The sequence below is a fragment of the Dendronephthya gigantea genome, unplaced genomic scaffold, assembly GCF_004324835.1.
Source record: "Dendronephthya gigantea isolate DGI-Jeju-01 unplaced genomic scaffold, DenGig_1.0 000029F, whole genome shotgun sequence".
Classification (NCBI taxonomy): domain Eukaryota; kingdom Metazoa; phylum Cnidaria; class Anthozoa; order Malacalcyonacea; family Nephtheidae; genus Dendronephthya; species Dendronephthya gigantea.
Window position 1 is genome coordinate 987,710 of NW_021163039.1, and position 22,944 is coordinate 1,010,653.

A 22,944-nucleotide genomic window follows, 5' to 3' on the forward strand; every position below is an offset into this window, starting at 1 on the left:
TCACAAATCAAAAGTATTCAACGAGGAAAAATGGAAGTTTGACGCTGATCTATACATAGTTAACTGGATGAGAATCTAATTGTTTATTATTGAAATTGTCCCAAGAATACCCATGATGCTCCCCGCGATGTTCGAGCGCGTGTCTCGTTCCTCCCTTTGTGTCTGCGAAGGTCTTGTTATCGATTTGCGAGAAATTGAATTTTTTTCCGAAGGATTCGAGCCGAAATTCACGATGAAAGTGATAGTATGTTTCGGAGAGGTGCGCATTCTAGTTCCTTGCGATGCAGGCGAAGATATGACAGTGAAAGAACTCAGCGAAATAGCTGTGACCAAATTTAAGAAAGTCACCAACAAGGTATGTAATACGCCATTATCCTAATATGACCACTAAATTTCTCTCGAAGTACCCATATCACCTTCGTTAAGAAGGTTTTTTGTACCGATGATTGTATAAAATCAAGTACTGCACTAATTAATTGTAATTTTATGGTTTTGTCGATGCCATTTGTGATTTTAAACGCAATCTTTTTCTAGTATATTGCATGCTTCGGTGTAATATTTTTGCATTTGTAATTTGTCGACTTCTAGAATACATCTTACTTGATCCTGTACACATTATCGTATTGGGGCTTGTAAATTTGGCTATATAAATCCTCAGATGCTTTCAACTTTAGTGTTTCTACGTTAATGCAATCGATAGTACTAATATTATAGGTAAAATTTCGGAACTTTCATGAGTCAGATATGCCCGCTGATACTGAACTAGAAGAGCTTAATGATTCGAGAAATAATTTGAATTATTCAGGCTTCAACTTAAATGTTATCATAAAGCTTATGTAGCCAAATTATATCTGTCCAGAGCCCAGATGAAGAGATCAAGATATCCTATCTTAAAACTCAATCAGAAGGCGCAATGGTTGACCCTGATGACAAAGTTGCCAATGTTGCTGAAGATAAAGAAATTGTAAGTATGGATTAGTAAGAACATTATAAAATAATTCAATGCCAATTATGTCTATAACTAAAACCTTTGCTGTTATTTTGCCTTGGTTGAAAACAGATGATTTTTTCTCAATTTTCTGAGGCAGAGTCAGACTATGTACCTGTTTAATGAGCAGTATACTAATGCTCTCTTTAGTTCATTTGTATTTCATTTCTTTACTTAAACTCTTACAGTTCACAGCAGTTTTGGAAGAGCCTTTGCAAACACAGTTCCCTATCATTAACACAAGCAATGGACAGCTTGTTCTGGCTGTAATCAACAATGATGGCTCTCAAAGTACAGATTCTATTGTGAGCTCGCTTCAACTGGGCTCTGGTGGGAACCTGGCAAACCTCTCGCCAATGTTTAGTAACGCAATAATGTCAATGTTACAGCAGAGTATGTCACAGCAACAACAACTGCCAACAACATCATCAACTACAACAGTCACTCCAGTGAACACAACCAGCAATGCCTCTCAACTTCCAGCCATCACTCAAGGTATATAAACTTTCTTCTCTTCAAATGTGTTTTATTTACAAAATATTTTAGATTAATTCAAAGGTAATATCCTGTCAAGTTTGAGCGTTGGCTCTGCTCACATCAATGTTGGACACAAATTAGGATACAAACTCTAGTTCATGTTCATTTGGATCGAACCATAGCAAACCAATATTCTGTTTGATATTCAAACAGTTTTTCATATTTTAAGCAATATTTCATATTTTAAGCAAATATTTCATAGTTTAAAAATGTAAGCTAAGCATTTGTTTTTATTATATACAATTTATATGTGTAAACAAAAACCTAAAAACAGTAATTATCAAATGCTGATTGATTCACAGCAATAACTGGGGAGCAGTGTGGCATTACTTTATCACCCATAATGTAACCACTTAATACTTTAAGCTACTATTAAGAAATTATCAGCTATGCATGGTTACCAAGCTACTTATTGCAATATAAGCTCCCTAGTATAATCCTTAGTGAAACTACTTGTTGAGCATTTCAAACATTGCACAATCACCTCCCAACATCCTTACATCAGCTTGCTGTTTTAGTCATTGATTGAGGTTCACATAATCAAATGTTATGAATAATTTGCAGGGAATGATGGTAACAACATCTCTGACGAGGGTGATGATGGTGAGGAGTCTGATGACAAGGATGGCAAGAAGGATTTCAGCTGTGATCAGTGTGCCAAGAAATTCACACAGTCTTGGAAATTGCGTCAACATTTAATTGCTCACGCAAGACGTGACGAAATGAAGAAATACGAATGTGATAAGTGTGCTGCGTCGTTCATTTCAGAGTGGCTGTTGCTTCGCCATGCCAAAATTCACACAGGTTTGTCTTAAAACACTCCATATATCACGAGCAAAAAATCTATGCCTTTTACAAACATATAAAATGCATTAACAGCCTACCTCTCATTGTTTACTAGGTGCTACGAAGCCACGTTTCTGCCTGGTTTGTAACCGTGCGTTTAGAGGATCAACTGACCTCAAAGTGCACATGCGCACGCACACGGGTGAAAAACCTTTCAAATGCGAAACGTGTGGAAAAGCCTTTGGCGACCGTTCGGCTCTCCGTCGGCACACGATGACGCACACTGGTGAGAAGCCGCGGCCTTGCCCGCACTGCCCGCGCGCATTCAGGCAGACCGCTCCGCTTATCACCCACATGCGTCAACGACATAACATCGACATCCGACATCGCTGTGACGTATGCTATATGTCGTTCTGTGAGGACGATCCATATGTACTTCATATGGCTTCTGTTCATCACAGAACCATCGCGTTAGAGGAGTTGAAAAAAGGCGATGAGAGCAGTGGTCTTGACATGGAACAGCAAGAGCTTGAAAATGAAGATGGTACAGGTAGGTTGAACTCTCCCAAAACGATTTCTGCAAAACATGCATAGGTAAAAGGAGTGATCTCGTTTTAGACCAATCAGCAAATTTGTTTACATTTTCAGTAACCCAATCAGAATGCATAATTTTTTATTAATTTCTGTAAAAAGTAACATCATTTACCTTTTTATATGAAGTATTAAACATTTAGGCATTCTTAGAAACTTACATTTTGGAATTAACAAAACCTCGACATTTTTTTCGTTTTTGAAGGTGTGGTTGATGATGGTGGTCACATGGTTGATGACGATGGTCACATGGTCGATGATAGTCTGGAAAATGGTGCAGTAAAACATACTATGGTCAGCAACGCACATCTTGTTCAACATTGTGATGAAGATAGTGCTGAAAACAAAGACACTGAAAACAGGGAACAAGTTGCGGCCGAGAGAAGCCTACATGATGCGTAAGTGAATTATTTTGAACCAGGGGAAGACTCTTGGGTGTGGTCGTCTCTCTCCCCAATATTTTTTTGGAGATATTTTTGAGAGCTTCTATTTATTAAGATTCAGAGTAGAAAGACAAAGACGATCAATTAATTAGGATCCAGAATTTTTGAAAAAATAATCAACCATGTCTTTGCAGATACATCACTGAATCTGGTGACGGAGAGCAGGGCGAAGCAATTACCATCACAGCTGTTGCGGCCGGGCAAGGTGGCCAAGAAATAGTTTTACCTGCTGATCTGGTTGTTGCACACCAGCTTATTGCTGTACAACAATCAAGCATGGATGTGTAGCAAAATTTCTCATGTCAAACACCTGTTTTGACTGGTGCTTTAATTAATGCTTGAATGAGTAGCAATAGATTATGGTATCGTTATATGACTTGTCCATGTCATGTTAACACGAGCAGTTACTGTCATTCTGTGAACATTGTGATTTAAACTTTTATATAAATAAACGAGGTAAAAGACTAAAATTGATTGTGTTAAATAAAGTTTCGCGCAATGCAGCCGCTTGTCAAAACTATCACCGGCGCCAGCATGGCTTTCGGCGGGAAAATGAAAATGAATTCAAGGTAAATTTATATATTTTTTTACATTGGTAGTTGAACAATAAAAATGCATGTGTTTTTATGTGTTTATATTTAGTATTGTCGTAGTAAATGCTAGCGTTTACACAACGGCATGACTGGTTTAGATTTAAAGATGCGCTAAGCGGCTGGTTTGGACCGTTTCGGCAAACGAAAGAATTCAACATGGCGGCTAATGCTAAACTTTTTAGCTAAAACACTACAGCAAATGAACTTGTTTGCGTACGTCCTTTTGAACAACTTTTAAGTGATTTTTTGCACTTATCATTTGAAAATTGTGTAAAGCTTGACATACCTTTTTTGACGTAAAGGACAGGAAGACTTGCTGTTATTTAATGGTCAGGACAGGAGACAATTCAACACGTCGCCCGCCCGTCGGTGAAATTATTTAAAGTCATACAGTTGTTTTTGATTTTACACACTATGATCGTATGATTTGATGTGTAACACAAAGCCAAAGGAAAAGCTATCTTATTTTGAATCTGGACAAAATATTCTTTAATTCATTTTGGTTCAAATGTTGAAAATTGTCCACTCTTTTTGTATCGTGGATTTACAAATCGATTGGGTAATTCTATTCCTTACATCAAATGGTTTTGATATATCCCAGTAAAAAGCACCAAATTATTTATGACTTGAATTACTGAGTGCAAACTGAATTCCAAACAACAATTGCATGCAGTGACTGATGTCACAATGATTTATTAAATCTTTGGTGATTAAAAGTTACAAGCATGACTTTTATATATATTAGATATATTTTCCAACTATAAAGCTACTATATCACTTCATAAGCAAACATGATATCAAATTCTCTTAATTGCCATCATATGACAACCTAATTAGGCACCAATAATGAAAAGTCCTTTGCCAAAAGCAGTAAATCAAAGAATGTTGGCTAAGGGCATGAAGTCAAAATGTCTTCATTCTCAACCTAATCATTATTGTCACCAAATTCGAAAAATTGAAATTTGGGCTAGAAAACAAGCTTTTAGGGCTTTCAGGGCTTAATTCTGCAACAGTAATTGACATAGTTTGAAGACAAGATGGAAGTAAACAATACCTCTCATTAACTATATCTAGGTGTACATTGGCAAAAGAGACTGTTCCTAACTTGACCATTGGCACTTGTCTTTTGCATTTTCTCTAAATCTTCCAAAAGCAATGTTTGAATTAGCAAGTTGTTTTGCAATATCAACAGAAAATTCAGGCCATCGCTTTTGTTTATTTAGGGAAATGTAAAATTGAGCGTGTATCAAGATAGGAGCCACCTTTTACACACACCTGTTCTTGGACAGTAATAGTTAATGAGTTGTCAGAGGTGTATTAATCCACCTTATCTTCAAATCTATGAGTTGTGCTCTTTGCTAAAGGAAGTTCCAATGATCGGTGGTGCATCACTCTGTATAAACTTATATATTATCATATTTCTAAAATTAAGAAAATGATTTCATCCTATCATTTGACAAAAAAATTAATGGACAATATTCGTTCCCAACGTTGGCCATCTTCTGCTGTGAATATCGCATTGTTTTATAGATATGAACCTGCAGCATCTCTTTAACTTGATTGAAGTTTAAACGTTCATTTGAGTAATTTTGCATAAATATGCATTGATCTCATCCGTGGTTAGTCTTAATGAATCAATATTTTTATGAAAAGTTTATCGCCCATACATATCGTATGGTAATATCTGTAATCTGTAACTTATTGCTTTGCTTGAAGATGAACTGACGTTGGGTCGAAATCTTGTCAAACTATTTTTTCTTCGAAAACACTGCATTTTATATGTCCTTAATATATTTATGCTTTTGCAAGCTGTCATAATATAGCAACTAAAAACATACCCATAAAACTGGCTGTTTAATGTTTTGTATACATATGAATTCGATCATTGCAGAAATATTATCCAACTCAAATTATCTTTCCTGCCGAACGGAAAACTGTTGTGATATTTGTTAGACCGATTTGCATTCACATTTATCCTTTTTGAGTATTTTTCACAAGTTAATATACAACAACTTGTGAAACGAATTTTGTAATAAATAAGATTTTAATAAATACGTAAATCAGTTAGAAACACTAGTGACTGTATTGGAAAAAATACAACCACTAGTGTTTCTAACTGATTTACATATTTATCAATCTTATTTGTATGGTTAACAGGGGGTGCACATGTGACCTAATTCACTCATTCAAAATACATCAATAAATCTCAGAACAGTCCTGCATGATTTGCATTTAAAGTTAGCAAATTGGAAATCAAGAGGTTTTTTTCTAATATTTTTTAAAACATAGTAAAATGTTGCTGGTGGTATGTTGCTACTTTTTCTTTGCAAATATACAAAACATGTATAAACAAGCCAGTTCTGGTATACGTTTTAATCTTATATCTTAACAACGATAATGATTTTCTTGGAAAACCATTAGGCTACATTATATGTAACTTACACGAACTAAATTTTATTTAGTTCGTCCTAATATCATGGCTTTCTAAAGCTTACAAACAAACAATAACACAAATCTTAAAGTTGAACTTTCTCCCTGGGTTTGCCTGAAATCGCGGAGAATATAAAATAATGAAAAAAAATATCGCGGTTACATTCCAAACAGTGTAAAGACCTAAGAACAATTTTTTAGCAAGGCGAGGCAACAACTGTGTTACAGAACTTCTTCAGTGGGTTTCAGGAAGAAAGTATGATAACTGCTGTAGTATAATCAATTGAATTTTCAATTTATTTCAGAAGGATTGTTATCATGTTCCCCAAAATTTTTTTTAAAATGACAGGGGAAGAATATTTAACACACCATAGACGCCAAGCGCTTTACCCGAATGCTCTATATTCACCGTTGCTACGCCATTGCTAAGGTCGAGGGGCCGTGTCGTTTTAGTTCAGAAGGTGATGTTGTAAGGTATTTAATAATCGTATCATAAAAGATTGTACGTTTGTCTGGAACAACTGTGTCAAACGGTAGTTATGTATCATATATTGGCCAAAATTTTGCTATATATCTTTTTGCCGTCAATTTGGCTTAATCTAATCTGGCGAGCTTACCGTTACATGACATCGCCCAGTTTATTTACCTATAAAAAATAATTTCAAATCAGTCGTTTATATAACATTTTAATTGGACTAATATAATGAATGAATGTATAAAAGGATTACGTTGCAATAATGTATATATTGTTGTTTGTAAATCAATTGTGATTTTTGGCACTTCACTCGATGCACGTAAATTCTAGGGTTTAAAGGTTCTTAATTGTAATCAAAATCTAAACTTTATAAATTACTTATAAGCGACTTTAGATTGAAACAGCCATACCAGTATTTTGTCCAATTGTCATCGAGTTGACTTTACTGATTTTCATCTTAGAAACTATGGTGAAATAAAAATGAGATATTCACTTATTCATCCGTGGTTAGACAGGATTATGTATGATTTTGACCCTGTTATGGTCTATTGTACTGGGTGTCCAAGAAAAAAGCGAAACCCGCACGAATAATACATTATGCGATGAAACGAAATCCGCAGAAAAATGTTTTTTCGTTTTCATTTAAACGCCGTACTCCATTATACGCGATCTTCACGCCATCTTCTTTTCCATTATATAAAGCAAGGTTTGATAGTAAATTCTTATTTATTTGTATATTCAGGTCTCAGATAAAAAAATCTTCACTGCCTTTTACTAACAAATTTGACTTGTTCCTATAGCACTCATGTACCGTAAACCTTATACTGTGCAAGAATACGAAATCCCAGAGACACGTCAATGTCAAGTTAATCACTATTAATAGTTACAATGAAAAGTTTATCTCCGATGCACACCAATATCAAATTAATCACATAAGTAATAATAGTGAATGATTTTTCAGCGAATATACGTAGTTATTGTTGTTAAACGTACCTCTAGTGTTTTTTTTTCTTGAAAATATTTTCTTTGTTCCTAAAAGATAAAAAAAAATGTGCATGAAATGTTAAGAAAATATCGAGGGTCTCTTTTGTGGTGAGTTGACTGTTGCATTTTATGGTACGTAAATTGAAGGACTCACCATTGTTAAACCAGTTCTCCGTTGGCGCCGAGTTTGCTCCTACAGAAAAAATAAACGCACATTTAATATTTTAGCGCCCGACGCCCTATAACGCCCGACGATTTTACAATGTTTTCATGGAGTACGAATGATAGAATGACGCTGGGAACAAGGATTTTTTTATTGTTTTCTCTGTTTGTCAGTTTCAAACTTAGCATTTCATGTGTTCAAAGATGGTCTTAAAAATAGTGACAGTGTACACCCATTTCATGAATTAGGCAGTTTTCCTGCAGCTGATTATATTCGCTATATGTTTCCATTAGTAAGTTTCTAACATTCAGTTAGTTTCTAACATTGAGTGTGCGTTGATTAAGGGGTCTAATAAAGGGAGAATTATACATGACATTTTCGCGTCTAGTTTTATAATAAAAGCTATACTGATTTTCATTCTTTTGGTTTTGAAGTAGAAGCTAGGTCACTATCTGTTTGCAAAGTGATAGCGCATTTCCTCGATAATGAAATGGTATACTACCCTACTCCTGACGAGTAAAGTCTGGTGATCACAGAGATAGTAATGTAATATCAATATACACCTAATGTATGCTCCTGAGGGAAATAGTGAGATTTGTTTTCCCAAGAGTCTGAATGTTTCCTGAGACGAAGTCGAGGGAAACATTAAGACTCGAGGGAAAACAAAACTCACTATTTCCCGAGGTTGTATACATTAAGTGTTTTGTTATATAAGAACAAAAGCATACATGTTAAACAACAATTTCATTAAAAAAACACACTTTACTTTGTTATGACAAGAAGCGGGCAACAATTTCTCTTGTTTCCCGGGAAACATTGCATTTTTTTAAAGTCATGTGACTACGAATGAACCGATCACATTTAAAATACACAGCACCTATATATCAATAGATCATATATTAATCTTTAATGTATTCTGTGCGATTTTTTTCGCATCAAAAAGCACACAAAGATAGAAATAAAGAAACAAAAGCATAAGTTAGACAGCAACACGACATGTGGAAAACGTATAATATATGCATGTTAGTGAAGAAATAATTGAGATGAAAACATTTGTTTTGTGCAGCCCATATTGAAAGGGGCCTAAAATGCAGACCGCACTACACAAGACCTAAAATTTGCAGTTAGAAATAAGCTTTTAATGTGCTTCCTCAACGAATGAACCTTACACTTAATTTTTGTGGAAATGTCACATTATTTCAAAATGAACCTTGATATTTATTGTTCCCAGTTTTTCAATATTCTCTCTCGCTTCCAAGATATTTAGATTTCAGTTGGAAATTAGGCTACACGTAGGTGACGTAACGTCATTTGCACAAAAAATAGTAATTACATTTATAAAATTATGTGCATCTCTGATAGAAACCGCCGATTTTTTTTCAAATATTGCCGATAATTGTAGTACACAAGTAAAAGCATACAATTATTTTGTTGGCGGGAAAATAGTTAAGTGGTCAGTGCATATCGTCCTTTTAGGAAATGCCGAATGCTTATTTCTCAAGTATATATCTAAAGGGCGTTGGGTATCCGAAAATTGAATATCAGGAATACGAGAGACGATATTGGGAAAAACTGAGAACGGCATTAATGCTTAGTATTTTTTCCCAAGTGAATATATCAAATCCTACATTCTGATTGGTCTGATTTGACGTATTATGCTTTTATATTCACTTTCAGATGAATGTAACAAATTTCAAAATGGCGGCTAGGCGTTTTGTGGACTTTTCTTACAAAGAGATAAGCGAACAAATGCAGTTCTTGTGTCAATTCACTAGTGCAAAAATACTGAAACAACTATTCGCCTTAGGCTTGGTGCCGATTATCGGGGAGTATTCGCCTCGTTTTCGTCTCGATTGATTGTTTCCCGATAATCACCTCGCTTTCGGCGAATAATTGTTGATACAATTATTTTGTTGGCGGGAAAATAGTTAAGTGGTCAGTGCATATCGTCCTTTTAGGAAATGCCGAATGCTTATTTCTCAAGTATATATCTAAAGGGCGTTGGGTATCTGCAGTTAAACAAACAGTTGTAATTACATGTAAATCCTGTATTTCAAACAATAATTTTTTTATGCCACCATCATGAAGAGTATATAAGAATTAAGTGCTACATTTGGCTTATCAGGTCGAGTGGTAATCATTCCAAAACCTTTAAATTTTTAAAAAACAATCTCAATTAAGAGTAACTATTTTCTAATTACTGTAGTCCTACACAGTTCTGCTTCGTAAGATTCCTAAGTTTGTTATAAATTTATTATTCTAAAGTAAGATAACGTCCAGACACGCTTAATTTGCGTACGTTCGAAAATTGAATATCAGGAATACGAGAGACGATATTGGGAAAAACTGAGAACGGCATTAATGCTTAGTATTTTTTCCCAAGTGAATATATCAAATCCTACATTCTGATTGGTCTGATTTGACGTATTATGCTTTTATATTCACTTTCAGATGAATGTAACAAATTTCAAAATGGCGGCTAGGCGTTTTGTGGACTTTTCTTACAAAGAGATAAGCGAACAAATGCAGTTCTTGTGTCAATTCACTAGTGCAAAAATACTGAAACAACTATTCGCCTTAGGCTTGGTGCCGATTATCGGGGAGTATTCGCCTCGTTTTCGTCTCGATTGATTGTTTCCCGATAATCACCTCGCTTTCGGCGAATAATTGTTGATTGTTTTGAATTAAATAATTCTATTTTACGACTAGAACTAGGGAGGGAGTTCTTTGGTCCATTAGGAATAAATTAACATTTATTTTCATTGGCTTTGTCGTGGTGCATGTTTTAGAGCTCCTAACATTGCATGGACGACAACTCAACAAATATTGTGACAACTACAACCAGAATTACATTGCGACATGTCATAAAACATGTGACATACAAAACACAGACACAATACTAATACAATACTTTTCATTTATTTTCTATATAGTCTAATTTCATTTGATACTTAATTTGAAAAACAGATTTGACTATAAAGTTATAACTTATATAGTCAATATTCAGTTCCCAAATTTTTATTCTGAAATATAACTCTAATTTACGAGTTCTGGACTGATGGAATTAAAGAGTTTTTCTCCAAACCCGGAAAACTTTCATTTGTGATAAATTGTATACAGTATCATCTCTCAAATAGTACCGGCTTTAACTGGAACGTTTGTCAGTTCTCCTTTTCCGCTGACCTCCCAAAACTACGTCTTTGTTTAATGGTTGAACCGAGGTAACATCTTTCGACAATTAAATAAACACCCGACATACACTCTTCTTTATACAGTGGATTGACGTTGACACGTACACAACAATCACAGAAAAATATTACCACATACACTACACACATATGTGCCACAACAAAACTGAATTGATCCACTTCACACATGGGTACCACAGAATAAATTTAATACACAGAAAAATAGATACTTCTATAAAATAAATTTGCTACACAGGAATAAATATTCTATAAATAAATAGACTCGCTTTAAGCGTAACGTCGTCGGTATTTTTTTGTTTGCAAAAATATTTCTAATCTGACCATGCAAATCCACGATATTCTTTACCAAGCTGGGTATAGTTATCGGTACAAATAGTGTGGATTTGCGTCGTATCAGATTGCGTAAGGTAGCTATTTGATTGCGCATGCGTATTCCGAGACCTCAAATTAGATGCCTCAGGCTATATCCGGTTCTACCCTTTTGTATTATTCTTAAAAGGTTCTACTAAGATAGTTCTACTAAAAGTACTACGTTTTCAGTTTCGGGTTGTTTCATTTACCTTTACTGCCGGAAAGTTGGAACAAACCATGTCGTATGTTCTTGTTGGCAACTTTCACTGCACACAGTGTGATATAGGCCAGCATGTCATTGCGGGTAGTTGCGGTCAAGTTAGTTGCTCTCTAAAATACCAGAAATATATGTCAATTCCCCAAAAATATTGCGAATTTAGCTACGTTTACGACAATTGATTAAATTTTAATTTGTTCAATGTTCAGTAATGTCCAGTAAAGTTTGTCGCTTGAATTTTGTAAAATTTCTTTTGCAAAAATACCGTGTTAATGTTAACATGTCACAAATCTCAGTTTTTTGTTAGATTAATGTTCTTCTCCACTCATCGCAATGGCGCACTCGCTGCGAGGGTTTTCATCCAATGAAAATGCCTTTGGGTTGAATTTAATTACAGGCAAACACATGTCGCAGCGCTCGGAAGCTTTTGTCCAATTGGATAATGCTTCTCTATGCTTTCTATAGAACGAAGCTATGCTATTGGTTGAAACAGAAATGTATTGTAAAGTTCAGCCAGTGAAAATCATTCTTGCGAGGAGCTGCGACTCTACCCTCGCGGCGAGCTTCCGAGTTGGTTTTGCGATGAGTGGAAAAAAGGCCTTATGCCTTTGTTTACGAAAATTGTCCTTAAATTAACTGATTTCAATATGCAAAAAATTTTTAATGTACCGCCATCATCTTTATTAAATATAAAACAACGTATTTTTCTATCAACGTACCTTTATATTTTTATTGTACCAACTTGAAATACGGATTTTCACAACACTCGACCCTGGAACGTTATACGACATAGGATCTTGGCCGGTGCTGTTTTGGCCGTGTATCTAAGAACGAATTGTGTGTTAAAAGGATTTACTTAATACTTGTTTTCCAGTTTTGTTAACATTTGCAAAACGCGATGATCTTCAGTGCCTGGGGCAGGGGACATTAAGATAATTATCGGTACAAATAGCGTAGATTTGCATCACATCAGATTGCGTACGATAACTATTTGATTGCGCATGCGTATACCTTGACTTGCAAACGCGATATTATGATGTAAAATAAATCAAACAGCCTATACAATGGTTGCGGCTTTTAAATACATCAAAAGTTTAAGGTCTTTTAACACGAGTAACTATACTTACCAGCTTTTCAGTTCGTTTGTGTGTAGTTAAAAGCCAATCCCGTATGTCTTTCAACTTTCCTTTGGTGGCTGTCCGTTTTTCGTTATCTGTGATATTTTTTAGTAAATTGTCGTAAAAGTACGCATAGTGACTGATCTGTTTCAGAATTTGATCCTATAAAAGCAAAAATAGAATTTAGTGAGGTACATTCGCACAAATTCGTCGAGCACCGCGTGTGCGGCAGAAACTCTCTGAAATATTGCATCCGGCTCAGAAACTCATATAACAAACCTTTGTTCCTTGTATAACGGAGTGTCTTTCGTGCAAGTCGTGATTCGGGTCCACGCAAGTACAAAAGTTCCCCTGCGATGAACAGTGAAAAGATATCTATTAGTTATTATAATTTGCGTGACAGGTAATAATAATATTTACTATTTAAATATAGCGCTTGATTATATAGATATTCAAAGCGCTGTACAATGTCATAAATACATATTCTAAATATTTCTACTAAGACTGAAAGCTATCCTATTCTACTGAAGGTTAAAAGCGTTTTCAAAAAGGAATGTTTTTAATTGTTTTTTAAAATTACTAATGCCAGTTCACTTTGTCTGAGGTATAATTAATTACTCTTATTTAAAGGTCTGCCATCCCAGTTACCTAGGCGCTTTTTGCTATGACTGATTAGATAAGATTTTCTCATTTTGACAGATGCGAACGAGTGAACTGAATGCTCTGATGTATCTAATAGAAACATCCCGTAACTTATATCCTAAAGCACAACTATCCAAAGTAGAGAATCGCAACTAACAATCGGCCTGCAAGAAAAACATCGCTGTGAAAAAAATCAGAAATTTGCAAGTCAAGAACATTAGTTCTTGAAGTTCATTAGTTCTCTCAAGAACATTACTAGTCATTAGTTCTCTCAAGAACATTAGTTCTTGACTTGCAATTCGGCCATATTGATGGTAGAGCGCAAAAGAATATTGATCAATGCCTTTGAAAGCGCCATACAGTTTGCGTGGGCGAGCAAAATTTGTTGTGTGTCCCGACAGCTTAGTTTCAAATCATGAAAAAATTACCCGCTTTGAGCTCACTCTTTTTACACCCGGTACAACTAGATTACCAATATATTGGTTTGAAATAGACCACGTAATTTACTAAATGGGATAGAAATTTAGGCCTGAGAACTCCCATAGGGTGACTTTAATCTTAGCAATCCTCTGATGTGTAATACGTCAGCACTATAATGTCTGCCTATATAATCCAACCCATCATGGCCCTTCATTTTTAAGAAACCTATTTTACCTTTTTTGGTCAAAAGCAGTTATTCTCCCACCTATGGACTACGTAAATGGCGCCCTGGGTCCAATTACGGTAGAGTCAACAATAGAATATAAATAGATTTAAAAGAGTGTTTAGACAATTAAAATGTTTCCTTCATCACTTTCAAAAGTGCTAAATTAGAATATGCATATCTTGGCTGTTAATTGAGTGCACATTAGCTACACGCCTACATCTGCTATAATTATAGCTGTAAGTTGCAAATTTTGCACCTTAAGGCTCGATTAATGGCTTGATCCCAATGTCTCGGTTGTAGCCGTTTGAATGATAAAGAGCGCTATCTCCGACCGGAGGATTGGAGCTAATTTTTGTCGTAGTCATGCGTGTGAATACAGACTGCTACCACTTAGCTGTAAACTACCAGATCACGCAATTTTTTTAATTGATTGGACTCAGAACTGAGATTCATAGCAACCGACATTTTCAAACCTGGAGCCGGTTGTTCTAAAGCCGGTTGGAACCCTGGGCGCTTATACAAATCCGTAAATCATACTTTCTGACAGCTATTGATCGAGTTGGCAGGATTGTTTCAGAGATCCTCACTGGTTTGATAGAGAGAGTTTATTTCTTAGGCTTTGAACAAAACAGCCATCCAGAAACAGTAGGCTAACTGAATTGTGCATTCATATGCGTTATCCCATAGTTTTCAGATGGAAACTAGAACGCGTATTCCTAACGCAGCTGCGAGATTCGACACACGCGTTTCTCGGGACTTTGGAGTATTTAAGGCTAGTTCACACGATCCAACTTTGTCGGATCCAACACCTCTGACGTATGGTATGTAGTCTGATATTGATAAAGCAGTACTGCATTGGCTTTAGTTGATTTGCTGCAAGTCAACAGCTTATAAAACATCCATCAAAAGTCAATTGGATCCAACAAAATTGGATCGTGTGAACAGATCTTTAGGGATCAAACTTTCAACCCATAGCTCCACTTAAGAGGCTAAAATTCCAATTATGTTTATTTTGACCGGATTTTTTCCATAGGGCGGTTTTCCACAAGACGGAATTTTTAAAAAATCGAGCGAAAACTTTCGTTCCACCGAAAAGTCGGTATACATAAACATAGCGTTTTGAATCGTGATTAAGCGGTAACCTCGATATCCAAAACAGCTTTAAAAAAAGCTACACTGAAATACTTGATATGGCTGAATAGTGTTTCATCGCAGTTAGTTCCTAAAAAATTTTTAATTTTCTCAGTGACGATCTCGAATTATACTGAACTAAGGCCTGTTTTCTATTTCATTCGTACCGTAGCGTATTTCTTTGTTTCAAAGCCATTAGTTCTACCTCTACCCGAGTGCCAAGGAAAGAATGATAGGTACGTGTCGCTACAGCACGTTGAAGTGAAAACTTCCCTAAAGGCTCTCAATCGCTCATCGCAAAAACCAACTGGCAACCTCGTCGCGAGTAATTTCGTCCAATAATAATGCTTGACAGTTTATTACAATGCTCGACAGTTTATTTTGCACGCACTAGGAGCGAGTTTGCGAGTTCATTTCGCGATGAGTGGAGAAGAGTCTTAAGACATGCTGAGTTACACGTGTGTGTTGTGCGAAGCAGCATTAGCGACCTCTCGAAGAACGTGCAGAATGTCTTGTGGTTATTGCCGGTGCAAAGTGTAAACCGGTCGACAATTGAATCTGTCAGAACGAATTACTGCTTTGATTCACTCCTTTCAACGCTATCATTGCCTGATGTACTTGTCTGGGTCGAAAATAGCACCGGGTTACCTCATGCAATAAATTTTCCATTGACATTTTAGATTATTTAACAAGTGTATATATTTCTCTCTCTTTTTTGCGGCTTTCGCACGCTCGTTCGTCGAGTGTTCGAACTTGTGCAAAACATCTCGAGGTTTCCGCGTTAAATATGCAAATCATCTACGCGCAGAATGCAAAAATCTTATAATCTGTGATGGTATTATTGTTTTCAAAACGTTGACATCGCCGTGTCGAATTAAAATGCCATTTGTTGTAGTTGGCATTAGGTAACATTATATGAAGGTTGGTATAAATTTTAAAATATTTATACTCAGCCTTTCGCGTTTTTTGTTTAGACTATATATTCAGCTTTAATATGACTGTCCGTAACTAGCAACATGCTATAGCCCAAAGCAATTTCCGACGTCAATCGAAAGAGGGAGAACCCTTGAAATTTGAGACTCTCAAACCTCTTACATGAAAAATATTTAAAATCGTCAATATTTACTGTCCGCATAATAATGTCACAAAAATACTGGCTATATTTAAGATACATTTTCATTTTAAATCCGTACCATGTTTTGATTGATAATTTCAATGAATAAAATGAGATTTTTTACTGCGCACTGCAATGAAAACTCGTGCAATTGTATCGAGCGACTGGAAACATCCAGTTGAACATTACATGGATAAAAACATGCCTCTCTTATCGCGGTAAACAATTCGAAAGGCGATATAGACTTATCTGGAAATTCGAAAAGACGTTGTTGCAACAAAACAGTGTTTAACAATTCACAAGTGGGCAATTATATCGTTAATCCGATAGTGATTTGTGTTTTTATCCGCGCAGATTGACAACATTCATGGTTGCTAAGCTCGTTTAGGCTATAAGGTCAAAGTGAATCGTTGCAAAAATGACCTACTTTCGATCATTTTCTAGCCCGAATTTGTGGCTTTTGCAACAAAACATATCCTCGTTGAATTGCTCGTTTTGCTCCGTTAAACGCGTAAAAGTTGACGCTCAGTAATTCATATGACAAGAAAAACGAACGGAAATCACCTCTGGAGTATGTGTCCCCTGTTGTATACACGGATACAATCAATGGTTGATAATTTGGCCATATCGCATATATGTCTGCCGCATCTCGACAGGGTGTGTATGAGCATAGCCTTTATACTTGCCATTTACACAAGGCTCTCCCTGATCGCTAATGGGTTAAGTGGTACATGGAGAGTAGCCAAATTTTAGTTATTTTATCTTGTCTTTTGCTGGGGTCGGTTGGATTAAGCTCGTTTAGCTTAAACGGCGGATAAGTCAAAATTAAATAACACTCTTACATCTCTCTTGAATGAGTCAACTTGAATATTATGCGCTGAATATGTAGTTGTAAACAGTGTCTTTGTATTAAGGTTAAAAACATTTTGTTTGCTTGTTGAATAAAACAATAGACTTGATTTCTATTTTAAACTTATCCGCCGTTTAAGCTAAACGGGCTTGATACAACCGACCCCAGATTGATACATTGACTCTTAAATGCATCTGCGCCAATACCGCCGTGTTGGCAAAAACCAGCGACTGTCTATATATTGTAGGCTTTTTAAATAAACCAAAATGGGTTACAGGGATAAGAGTTCCTCAACAATATTTACTCCCAATATTTTTACTGATAATATTCTCTATGCATATTGTCCTCTATTATTCTTGGAATATCTTTAGACCTTATAAACTGATTTGAGCTTCTTTAAAGCCTCTCCTTTGTTTTTTTATCGATAAAGTTGCCGTTTGTATTTAAATCATGAAAAACTGTTGTGTTTCACCGCATGCATGCAGTATTATCATGCACTTATGCCGTGAAAGAAATTCGAAAATATCCAACATCGCCTTTCTCATGCAAAATAAGAAATTTATTTAAAATAATTGAATACAGTGTTTTCTTGTTTTGTCTGTAGCGTTAGGTTCGATTTACACCAGTGTCAAAGTTCCTGCGTTCACAGTTGAAAATTTACATTGGTAAATCCCAAGACCAAGTTGAAACGTTTTGAAGCGAGTACCACGATGAATTTACTCAGCGTTAATTAAAGTTCCCAGTTCCCTGTTTTTGTTTCCTTGAATATTTCTACCAAATACTTTGAGACTTAGGATTTGACGTTTGAAAATTCCAACTGTGATCACAGAAAATTTGATAATGTAAACTGAACCTTAGAAAGCAACATCCATATATTTGTTCTTTGGTACATAGATAAACCGTAATAGGGACTGCGTATATATATATGTACATTATTAAAAAGTCATTTTTATTAATATCATTGTCATTTATATAGCTTGGATTTTCTCAAACTACTGGATTTGAGAAATAGAAATGATATTTTTGGTCGAAATTTCGTGGAAGATATAAACTCGCGCTTATATTTTTTCGGTAGCAGGAAGTTCAAACGATGTTATTCATCGCTGCATGCATGGAGGACTGTATAGCTCGCTACAGGTATTTGACAAAGACAAAAAATCCCGAGGGTCCGACCTTAAAAGGAACTATATTTAAAACTTGCAGTGAGCCTATTTGTTTTAAGCCAGGTGAAGAGGTCACCAAATCGGTTTTCAACGCCATGTCGTTTATTCTGACAAAGTCATGAAATGAATATGGGCCTCGAAAATTCGCATGCATTTTTGATCAACGCTTGCAATCTGCCTACATACCACCAAACGGTTTAACCTGACGTTTACTGACCTAGTTTCATTTTAACATATCCTTACGTTATATCTGTGTCCTAAAATGTTTAAATTATTCGACCATGGGTAATTTAGACCCTAGGCATGACGTACGATAGCCTAAGGTGATTATAACAGCGCCGTGTTCATTGACGATTTTTCATATACAAAACAGTCGCATGTATATATCCTGTATTATGACACAAGAAATATCTTTAAAACCTAAATAATTCCGGGTGGTTATTTATAGAGAATAGCTATCTCGCACATAAAGCTGAGCTTTTTATCCGATCAACAATGTAAATACAACGAGAGGTCTAAACTTTAATTAAACTTGGGTTTGCATGCAGACCAGCGTGCGATTTTGGTATAAACGCTTTGCAGATTTTTATTTGGTCTAACAAAAACCCCGTTGAATTTGCTGGTTTTCGAGGCTTCCCTAACATACCTGCTGTTGAGAACATTTGACCGAACCATTCTTCGCTGCACATGTTATACCCTTGCCGTGACAAAAACACTATCTAACACGCTAAAATAGCTAATTAACGCGGTAATTTATATTGCTAAAGTTCTTACGTATTCTTTTGTCAGGCTCTCAATCTCTTTGTATTCTAATTCGGCACGAAATTTTAGCCGGGCGATCATTGGATCAGGAGTGACGCAAATTGCAACTCTCGCGATGAGGAAAATCAGCAGAAACACCTTTGAAGAGTCCATTATGGGCAAGCTGAAAAACATAAGATACACGTCAATTTGGTTGCTCCAACTCGCAACTAATTTGCATAAATTGCGAACATTTAAATGTTCGGCGTATGATGTGCACCTACACTGTTGGAAAAGATTGAAGGTTGAAAGTTATATGATATGGCTTCTGTCGCGTCTTGTGATGTAACCTCGATATGTTAATACGCGCTGTAAATATATATAAGAGAGAACTAATCCCTCAAGTTCAATCCCACGACACTAAGTGTTCCATCAAAAATATTTGGTTGTGGCGATGTAGGATTAAAACATTTTTTATATTTTTTAAAATTTAATTTTAGCACTCATGCATATTTACATTGTGTTCACACATGCTTATTTCCAAACAAACTGTTCGTTAAAATTCGCAAAGGTTAGGTTACAATGCACATGGGTGAACCATTGCACTTCAGTGTGAATCACTCACTTTTGACTTTCTACAGCAGTCATATGTATAACTGTAATGTACCGGGTCAGAGTTTTTTAACTAGTTAATATGATACTACGAACAATACAAAGTCTGTCAAACTATCCGGACTTTTGTGACCAACAGACATTGAGAAATGTTTGAAATGAAACACTAAATAAAGCATGGCAAAGCAGAAACTACTTTCTACCAAGGCTGGTATTAGAACCATGCAGCATTCTGAATATAAAAGTAAATATGGGTAATCGGCATTAAGAAATGTTTAAAGTGAGGCACAATGAATAAAGCACTGGTAGGTAGTAATGCCTAAACTAGTCATGCTTGCAATTCGCAGCTAGCCGTATTACATTGTGGTCAGTCAGGTTAGCATTACTCGATAACTTAACTCTTAATTATCGGGACATTGAAGAGGTTTAAAATTTAAACACTGCATAGAATCGACTGGAAAGCAGTAAGTTACTATAGCCAGCCAATTAGTGGTTATATCAACCGTCAGACAGGCTACCAGTACTTCAACATGCAGTCAGTCAGACTAGCAGTATATGTATTTCAATGATGACCTAAGTACCGACATAAGGGTGGGTTGAAAGTGAATTACCAAACAAACCCAATTGAAAAGCATTAAAGCAATGTGTAAACTAGAGTGGTTAGATCATAGCATAACCTGTATAGGTAGAAGTCGCATTAGGAAAGGCTCGAAGTGTTGCCATTAACCGACTTGCAAACTAGAAACATCAAAATCGTTGTACATACATGCAACCCAACATGCATCAATTATCGCTGTCGGTTGCGTTATCAGGCTAACTGATTGGCAAACTTGGATTGATGATGAATAAATAAGACTGGTGAAAAAAATACTTTTGATAAAAAATTCGATCTCCTATTGACTGAATTCATGAAGTCTGTTATGTATTTGGATGTTCCACAGTTTTCAGAGCGCAGGAATCACAAATATATTGAAATGTTATACGGTTCAAAATTGGGTAACGCATAGGCACGTTTAATTTTCGAACATACACAAGTCAGTCCACTGTGTTTTTCACTAGCTTCAAGTCGCACTAGAGCGATAAGATCATTCAAATGGCTTAAAAAACAAAAGATTTGCCCTATATCAGTTTTCGCCGACAATGGAAATCAGCTATCAGCGCCATATGGAGACTAGGCTTGAACATGTGGACAGTTTCTGTTGTGATGTTTCAATTCAATTTGAAAAATCGTCGTCGGCGGCAAGCAGGGATATATCGGGGCGATGTTCTTGTAATGAAATCGAAAAATCACAATAGTTTTTGGTTCGATCCAGACTTGTTGTCTTCTCTATATATGTTAATTAAAAAGTTAGCGCTTTTTTAAACCCAATTTTTTCTCCTTTTCAATATTAAAATGGGCAAATATTTATAATTAAAACATTCCTGAGCCTTTGTAAACAATTCTTAACCAGCTTAATGGAAGACAAATTGTCTAGACACATGTTTAGTATTATTCAACACCAGACGGTGTACTCTCAAGTGATGCAAGGAATTATAATGTGTTGTTTAAACTTATAGAATTATTTATTAAATATTTTTCTCTGCATTTCAAGTAGATTTCATAACTTGGTGGAGGCTTATAGTCGTTCATTGCAATACCAGAGAGATTTACCGAAGCGTTGAACGACTTGAAACACTTTACTGAAATGGCAGGCAAACTCGTAGAATTTTGTGGATAACAACATTTTCCTCTCGTCTTTGACGACGTGCCCTAACCAAATCTCCCTAATATTTAAATCGACAACTATTCTTTGACAGTTTTCATAAAAAAAAATCGTAACTCACTTATTGGGGTGGATGATCGCATTAACCTCGAATTATACCCAGTTTACACCCAATCTAAACATATTTGGACTTAAGTCTATTAACACTATGTTTTTCTGACAACACTTCAGAAGACCTTTGACCCACTTGATTAATATTGTATTTAGGTGTATTGCTTGTTTTTCAACCGCGCCCAAGTGAAGCATTGTCGATAAATATTAGAAAAATGGAAAAGACAATGTTCGGTGTTTATACATGTTGTTCAATATTTTGGGTGTTGTGTAACCAGTTACCCTTCGTCAGACCAACGCGCAATAAAAAAATGAAAATTTCCTGCAGTATTTGCTGTTTTGAACCGTTGCGAACATTTTTGACAAGCGTGGTAATTTTCAAATTGTTCCATTTTTTTAATACAATTAAGACGAGAAAAAATAAAGAGCATGAAAAAAGACTGGCGTCCCAAAGTCGATGGTAGTGGTTTTATCCTCTTCGAGAAACAAATCCTTTACAAAAAAAGCTCTTCAGAGTTGATTTGAAACAACAGAAAAGGATTAACGCGTTTGTTAAAAGATATGAATTGATGGTCGACTGATTATGAACTGTGTTATATTAGTTACAATATTCAATATCGGAACAATCGATTGACTTTGTTCACTCACCTTTTGTTATGTGCACGGGACTGTTAACACTTTCAAGGTTTCGCAGTAATGGCATATCGCAAGAATTTCTTTCACGTTTTTATAGTAATTTGGACCAATCGCGATTCACTTGTTTTTGGCTTTCGTAGACATGTAGACAGTTATGGGCTACAGTCAAGGGTCGGTCTACCTCAATCTCTTGATGTGCATTAAATTTTGATAGCGAAAATTTCATTTGTCTTTGATTTGTTTTCAGTGCTTTACACCGACTAGTCAGACTTCACTTGCACCGATTTCTGATTTTGGCCTTTCATCATTTTCGCCAGTTCTTTTGCGGTTTGATAAATGATTTGGGAGTCCTTAAGCCTGGTTTTCATGTGTCGTAATTCATCGGCGATGGCTATTGTCGGTGCTCATTGGTGCATAAAATCCTTTTGTTTATCGAAGAATATTATTTACTTCATTCATCACCGACAATAGACCATAGAACATCGCCGATCAATTATAACATATGAAAACCAGGCTTTAAAACGCGTATGAAAACCGTTAGAGATTATCTGAATTATCGCATTGCAGTATCTGTAGCATGCCTTAGTAGTTGGCAGACCACGTACAATAGATCTGAATACTTTTTTTGAGTTCCTTGAGTATATTTCTATATTCATTATTAAGGTTGGCCCAAACGGTCAATTAGACTTGACAGGCCAGAATATTTCGTT

General features: G+C 35.8%; 2 protein-coding genes and 1 long non-coding RNA gene across 4 annotated transcripts; 1 reads left to right on the top strand and 2 right to left on the bottom strand.

Annotated features, from left to right (window-relative positions):
• The first annotated feature begins 221 nt into the window (after nt 1–221).
• LOC114524012 (zinc finger and SCAN domain-containing protein 12-like) lies at nt 222–3,795 on the top strand. The gene is made up of 7 exons (XM_028545114.1): nt 222–355; nt 860–964; nt 1,177–1,483; nt 2,090–2,329; nt 2,427–2,861; nt 3,108–3,300; nt 3,480–3,795. Exons 1-7 carry the CDS (start codon nt 233–235, stop codon nt 3,631–3,633), a joined length of 1,557 nt encoding a protein of 518 aa, XP_028400915.1. The 5' UTR covers nt 222–232; the 3' UTR covers nt 3,634–3,795.
• Nucleotides 3,796–6,395: 2,600 nt separating this feature from the next.
• Nucleotides 6,396–13,200, bottom strand: LOC114524086. The gene is made up of 9 exons (XM_028545202.1): nt 13,165–13,200; nt 12,895–13,047; nt 12,487–12,591; nt 11,760–11,880; nt 7,982–8,020; nt 7,837–7,875; nt 7,254–7,307; nt 6,986–7,014; nt 6,396–6,483 (listed from the first exon to the last, which is right to left on the bottom strand). Exons 3-8 carry the CDS (start codon nt 12,556–12,558, stop codon nt 7,007–7,009), a joined length of 333 nt encoding a protein of 110 aa, XP_028401003.1. The 5' UTR covers nt 12,559–12,591; nt 12,895–13,047; nt 13,165–13,200; the 3' UTR covers nt 6,396–6,483; nt 6,986–7,006.
• A 10-nt stretch (nt 13,201–13,210) lies between these two features.
• LOC114524087 lies at nt 13,211–22,363 on the bottom strand. 2 transcript variants are annotated; one of them, XR_003687071.1, is made up of 3 exons: nt 22,247–22,363; nt 19,206–19,356; nt 13,211–13,236 (listed from the first exon to the last, which is right to left on the bottom strand). It is a non-coding gene; the product is annotated as an uncharacterized LOC114524087 (long non-coding RNA). The 2 variants fall into 2 exon arrangements; XR_003687072.1 differs by lacking the exon at nt 22,247–22,363 and adding an exon at nt 19,457–19,518.
• Between the last annotated feature and the right edge of the window lie 581 nt (nt 22,364–22,944).

Bases quoted from the DNA above. Each gene is read 5' to 3' on its own strand.
- LOC114524012 (XM_028545114.1), top strand. From the start codon at position 233: ATGAAAGTGATAGTATGTTTCGGAGAGGTGCGCATTCTAGTTCCTTGC. The intron at 2,330-2,426 runs GTTTGTCTTAAA...ATTGTTTACTAG, and splicing joins CCATGCCAAAATTCACACAG to GTGCTACGAAGCCACGTTTC. The intron at 3,301-3,479 runs GTAAGTGAATTA...ATGTCTTTGCAG, and splicing joins GAGAGAAGCCTACATGATGC to ATACATCACTGAATCTGGTG.
- LOC114524086 (XM_028545202.1), bottom strand. From the start codon at position 12,558: ATGTCGTATAACGTTCCAGGGTCGAGTGTTGTGAAAATCCGTATTTCA. The intron at 7,876-7,981 runs GTGAGTCCTTCA...TTTATCTTTTAG, and splicing joins GGAGAACTGGTTTAACAATG to GAACAAAGAAAATATTTTCA. The intron at 7,308-7,836 runs GTACGTTTAACA...ATTTCACCATAG, and splicing joins AAGAAAAAAAAACACTAGAG to TTTCTAAGATGAAAATCAGT.